This window comes from Cucurbita pepo, chromosome 3 (genome assembly GCF_057944985.1).
Source record: "Cucurbita pepo subsp. pepo isolate OVF chromosome 3, ASM5794498v1, whole genome shotgun sequence".
Taxonomy (NCBI): domain Eukaryota; kingdom Viridiplantae; phylum Streptophyta; class Magnoliopsida; order Cucurbitales; family Cucurbitaceae; genus Cucurbita; species Cucurbita pepo.
In genome coordinates this window covers 14391398-14397617 of record NC_141800.1, presented here as the reverse complement: position 1 = coordinate 14397617, position 6220 = coordinate 14391398, and the positions used below count along the sequence as shown (strand labels likewise).

Here is a 6220-nt window from a genome sequence, read left to right as displayed (position 1 = left end):
CTCTTCTAGTTGTCAAATTTTTCCTATCCAAAAAGTCTATATACTGTTTAAGCCGTTGTAGTATTTTTGCTTGCATGCTATATAACATCATTTTCAATCCCTCACTCAACCTTACTTTCAAACTCTCTTTTAAAATTCTATGCCCCTTTTCAAAAACTTTCTTCTTAAATTAGGGTTAGAGGCTTGAGCATTTATTGTTTGGATGTAGGCAACATGATCTAAAGTTAGCTAGACTCACTCAGTAGTGTGAGAGAGTGCCCCACAATAATCAATATAACTTTTAACACAAAAAAAAAAAAGCTCGTCTCAATAAGATCAATGTTCGATTATTTAAGAAAAAGCTCTCTAACCTTGAAAAAATAAAGCATACTAACGTTCATATAGTACGGTTTACGCCCTCCTCTAAAAAGGGTAGCCCTCTTGCAAATAAGAAACATGATGAATTCAACATAAAACTCATTATATTCCAATGGAAGGGGTTTCGGGTTTGTGTATAAGCCTTTGCTTGTGAATTTGTGAGGGTAATTTGACATGAGTGGCCACTCCAATGGCTTGAAGAAACCAAATAACATACCAACCAGGGTCATATTCCCACCATTCAATGCCAAATCTAGCTGAATACTCAAAAGCATGGTGGTTATTGTGCCAACCTTCTCCAAATGCAAGCAAACCTACCAACCTTTATTAACCAAAAAAAAGGAACCAAACCATGTTAACTATCTACAACATAAAAGTTCATACATGATTGTTGAATATTTCTATGAACAATGTTATAATAAAGGTTGTAAAACTTATTCAACAAGATTAACACGATTACAAAAGTCTCATAGTAGCAGGTTAGATAAGGGAACAACCACATGATATACATAACGATAATGTTTCCATTAGTGTGAGGCTCGACGAAACCTTAAAGCAAGACCTCAAGTGCTTATATCTAAAGTGGACAATATCACATACCAATTAATTATATAAATATATGAAGGATTCGTTGTCGAATAGATCTAATAAGAGTAATTTGACATGCATGAAGAAGTGTATCAAAATAAAAAAATCGAATCACAGACTAAATTGGCTAACCAATCAGATGGTCCAACAGTCAAAGACTCTAACGTATAACTTACAGAGAAAAATCAACCGATTTAATTTGTGGGATAAGTTTAGAAGATTTGATTTGTAAAGTAGATTTAGGAGATAACAATATCTTGTTGCGCATTTCAAACATATGAATAGTGTATATCCAAGTATTAAATCATCTTGACTTTGTGGTAGAGCCACTTACCAATTGTTTTTCGATAAGTCTTTAGTATTCCATCGTCGTTTTCCCCATATATGACATACCGAGTTCACCATAAATGTTATGTGCAAGAGCACGACAATCCTTACACACTGCATAATTTCAAGTAAACGGCTTAATTACTCTTCAAGCAAGTAGAATATGAGGATCTTATGCATATCTATAAAAAACGGTGCAAGCCAACTAGAGTATATGTACCATGCCCCATATAAGGAATGGAAGTCCTCCAACTTCATAGAGTAGGACTGCAAAAGCAACGTGATGAAGAAGATATGTCTTATGGATAAACCTATAGAAGGCTTGCTTCTCCAAATCACGAACGTTGTCGGGTCTCCCATGCTTCGAGAACCATATAATGATACTTCGTTCAATCTTTTTAAAATTGGTAAAATATTTCGGACAAACTCGTTTGGTCAAAGTATAGGAATCAAAAAGCCAAAGAATATGACTAAACCAAAATCCTTGAACAGGGCTATGTGGGTCTCTTTCTGTATCGACAAATTGATGATGACATCTATGTGTACTCACCCAATCGATTGGATCACCCTAAAAAAAAAAAATTTAAAAATAAGTAAATTTCTAACGGAAATAAACAAAGAAGGATTCATAAGTCAAACCTGAAGTGCGTGAGCTGCACAGTAAGCAAAGAAGTATTCGAGTAGTTTGGGAAGCTCGAAACTTTTATGAGCAAGATTTCTATGATACGAAACACTGATGCTTAGACCAGTAATAACGTACAACGCAAAGCTAACCCAAAATGCACGCCAATTGAAATGAAACGGAGCGAAAATACAAAGAATATGAAGTATGAAAAGGGCAATGGAAATGTATTGATCCAGCTTCGTCCATTTTTCCCTCATGAATGAGGTTGGAGGCTTCACCATTGCCTTTGGCTCATGCATTGGCGAGTGCTTCACCACCTCCCTCGGCCATATGAATTTTATAGCGAATTTCAACCTTGGGATTAATTGTTTCTTACATAGGACAGTTATTGGACGAGGTGGTAGCTACAAAATTTACTTCATGAATTAAAAGGAAAAAAAAAAAGTTGAAAATGTAGTTGAGAGACTGCAAAATTGTCCCCTTGAATATGTTTTAATTGATAGAGACTGTTTTTTTTTTTTTTTTTGTAATACTTTTACACTTGATTTACGTATATTTGTTGATATCGATATTTTATTGGTATATATTAATTTATATTTTCGTATTTATGGAAACATGAATGCTAATTCAAACTTGTTCCGACAATAGTTGAGGCGGTATGACACAATTCATATTCTCTGATTTACCTTTCTTTTTCTTCTTTGCCTCCCGTTGAGGATGGTTGACAGGAGTTCCACATTACTAATTTACGGAATGATCATGGGTTCATTACTAATTTGTATGAAACCTTTTGAGAAGTCTAAAGCAAAGCCACGAGAGTTTATGTCCAAAGTGGACAATATCATACCATTGTGGAGGATCGTGAGTACTGACGCAGTTTGAAACTTTGTTTATTCTCTTTGTTAGATCTTTTTCATAACTTTTTTGGTTCATAGGTATATTCAATTTGGAGATTTCAATGAATGGCCATAAATACTCGGCAGAAAATTTGTGTGTTCCATGCATTGGTGAGAGCTTTGTTGGTTTGAAAAAATAATTAATTATCCTCTCAAGTGGACGCCAGAGAGAAAAAATGGAGTGGGAGAGAAAAATGAAACAAGAGAGAAATTCATTGGCTATTAAGAAGGTGCATGTGAAAAAAAAAAAAAAAATTAGCTCGGTGATTTATTAGTAGTTGCCAAATTGTGGACGCATCTCTGATGCAGTCATCAATTATCCCGAGAGGTTACAGTTACTGCAAGCAAACATATTAATGACGAGGAACACATTTTTGCTATTCTACTAATACTTGTACTTTTTCTGCTATTTTGCCGAAGTTTGGCTGAGGAAGAATTACGGGCGTAAAACAAAAAAAATATGCTGATTCGCGTAAGTTGAGTGATTTACTATCCCCACTTACCAACATAAGTCCTTTTAACATGTTTGTCCTAACTCACATGCATCCTAAGAAATTTCTAAAAGGTCACTCAACATAGAATTGCTCAAAGTAAAACACGTTTAACCATGAAGTTTTTATGATTGAGCCACAAAAAGGAAGGTGCACCTTGTTGGTATAAGTAGCAATTCTTTGAAGTATTTCTTAGTCATCCTATCCTCATGATCGCTCTCATTCGGATGTGGTATCGGTTCATTTTTGTACCTTTCATTTACTCGAGTGTCACAAATGGATACACCATAATCTTACCTAAAAGCTACAACTTAAATGAGAAATACAATTACTCTAACTTTATTTTCATGGCATCGATAACAGCATCGTCATTCGTAAATGAGTGTCTTGCCTTTACTTGGAAAGAAATAGCGGATGTGGCTTGAGTATTTAAAAATATTCAGTAAGTTACTCCACTATTGGAGTCGAGAAATGCAATCACGGTTAGACCAATCTTTTCATAAACTCTTCCTTGAGTTGTACTTTCTAGTTTAGGGAAGGTTGGATATTTCTCTACACATGATCCACGTAAACGCACATGACCTACCAGGCAGGCGCGTATACGTAGCCCCTAGGCCAGACTACGGAATAACACACGTTCACGTTGCTAGAAGCCACAGAGAGAAAGAAACGCGTATCATATCATGGTGTACGTGTCTGTATTAATCGTACTAGGGAAGTATCTCAATGTTCGTAACATACAATATGCATGTGATCCCATAGTTTCAAATTACAGTACATACTTGTGATGTAAATCATACTTTCATCATTTTCATGACATAACATTCCTATGAGATATGTATACATATCCTCGACATATCTATCATGGTTAACATGTACATGGCTTATCAATGTCTCATAGACATAGTCTGGACATGCTATCATAATATACATGGCGTGACATATGAAAGTACATGCATCATATAACATTCATATCAGAATATAATTCATATCATAGCATAATCATCATATTTCATATCGTATATAACATACTATAGCATTATAAAAAAAATATGACATGTACAAGGACTGCAAGGTACGTGTCATTCATACAACACGCAAGTTATCTAACTAAGCTCGTGGGCGTCTAATAGTAAAATCACTTATTTGGTTGGCTTAAACTGTAGTCATTAAATCCTCCCTAGCGCTAGTCTGTTTCTACTCTTTGAAGCCCTTTTGCATCAAGAAGTCCCACGACATTGATAGTAAAGGACTTAATTCACTTGAAATGGTGTCACTTAAGCCAAGCTGGAGATGAAAGAAGTCATCGAGCTGAACCAGTAAGAGTGTCCAAAAGCAACCATTATGTGTTGTAGGTAAAGATGAGGTAATTGGTTTCAAATAATAAATGTGGGAACATGCTTTTGACTGTTTGCATTAATGTTGTTATGGCTATAAACGTTTTAGGACGATACCTAATTCAATTTAATCACTATGGTCGAAAAGTCTATGCATATCCATTATGGTGTCGAAGATCAAGTGTGGCACATCGAGTTCGTAGTAGTGGAACGATCGGTCGGTCATGAAATAACCATAGTGATCAATGTATGGTTTATTAGTGTTGCCAACTTTTTCCGCTACATTTCTTCACCCCAACATCATTTCTTCACTATTTGAATATCATATGCCACCTTTCATTTTTTTCCTTCATTATTGTTACTTTAATAATTGTATACAATAGTTTTTGGAAGATGTTCGGTTGAGCTAAGTCCTAGAATTTATTGAGTATTGTCGGCTATAAATGTACTAGTTCTGGATATGTAATGATTCATGAGTAAAATTTAGATTAAGATTTGATGTTTGGATTCGACATCTCGACATGGTCACCTTCTAAGATTGAAAATTATATATATCTCTATATACCAACACAAATCATTTCAGAATGTTTTGTCTTCACTCACATATTTCTTAAGAAAGATTCTAGAAAATCATCAAATAAAAAATTGAGTTAAGTACTACATACTTAAGCTTAAAGTTCTTATGATTGAGTCACTAAAAAAAATGTGCACCTTATCGACATAGGTAGTAATAGAGATTTAAATGGAATGAATTAGATTTAATAAGATTATTAACTATTTTTTAAATTTTGGACGAGATATTTTTAATTTGAAGTCTCCAATATAAATATAAATATGGTAGGTGTAGAATTTAATCCTCCAATAAATTATATTTGAAATTTAGAAGGTCTAAGACTTATTTCTTGAAGTTCTTTTCTTATGATAATTTGAAAGATACTTATAAAAAATATTAACTCCATTGGTAGGAGGCCTTTTGGGGAAGCCTAAAGCAAAGCCACGAGAGCTTATGCTCAAAGTGGACAATATCATACTATTGTGGAGAGTCGTGTTCATCTAACATAGTATCAGAGCCATGCCCTAAACTTAGTCGTGCCAATAAATTGGTAAATCCTCAAATATCAAACAAAGAAGCCAAGGCTCCTCGAAGGCAATCAGAGTCATGCCCTAAACTTAGTCGTACCAATAAATTGGTAAATCCTCAAATATCGAACAAAGAAGCCAAGCCTCCTTGAAGGCAGTAAAAAATGACTATCAAACAAAGAAGCCAAGCCTCCTCGAAGGCAATCAGAGCCATGCCCTAAACTTAGTCGTACCAATAAATAAGATGAACAAGAAAAATAGTTATAAAAAATATAAAAAATCGAAATATGTTTTTTGGGTACATTTGATTGATTTTGTAAGGGATAATTGAAATGTTAATTCATTTGTTATGCAAAGTTGAACATATGCGAAAATGTAGATGAAAATTTGAATGCGCAACATGTTTTTATTTATGAGTGTACGGCTTGGCATTGAGTATTGTTGTCTGTTCATCCATCCCCAACCACACACCATAAATACTCCCCTCTTCTCCAATCAATCTACATTTTCTTATGCAAC

General features: G+C 34.5%; 1 protein-coding gene across 2 annotated transcripts; it reads right to left on the bottom strand.

Moving 5' to 3' along the window:
- On the bottom strand, positions 1-2237 carry LOC111790105 (palmitoyl-monogalactosyldiacylglycerol delta-7 desaturase, chloroplastic). Of its 2 annotated transcripts, XM_087122336.1 has the most exons (5): positions 1912-2237; positions 1493-1840; positions 1280-1386; positions 652-679; positions 1-563 (listed from the first exon to the last, which is right to left on the bottom strand). In XM_087122336.1, exons 1-5 carry the CDS (start codon positions 2194-2196, stop codon positions 327-329), a joined length of 1005 nt encoding a protein of 334 aa, XP_086978462.1. In that variant the 5' UTR covers positions 2197-2237; the 3' UTR covers positions 1-326. The 2 variants fall into 2 exon arrangements, with proteins under 2 accessions (XP_086978462.1, XP_023526679.2); XM_023670911.2 differs by having other exon boundaries at positions 1-679; positions 1912-2235.
- Between the last annotated feature and the right edge of the window lie 3983 nt (positions 2238-6220).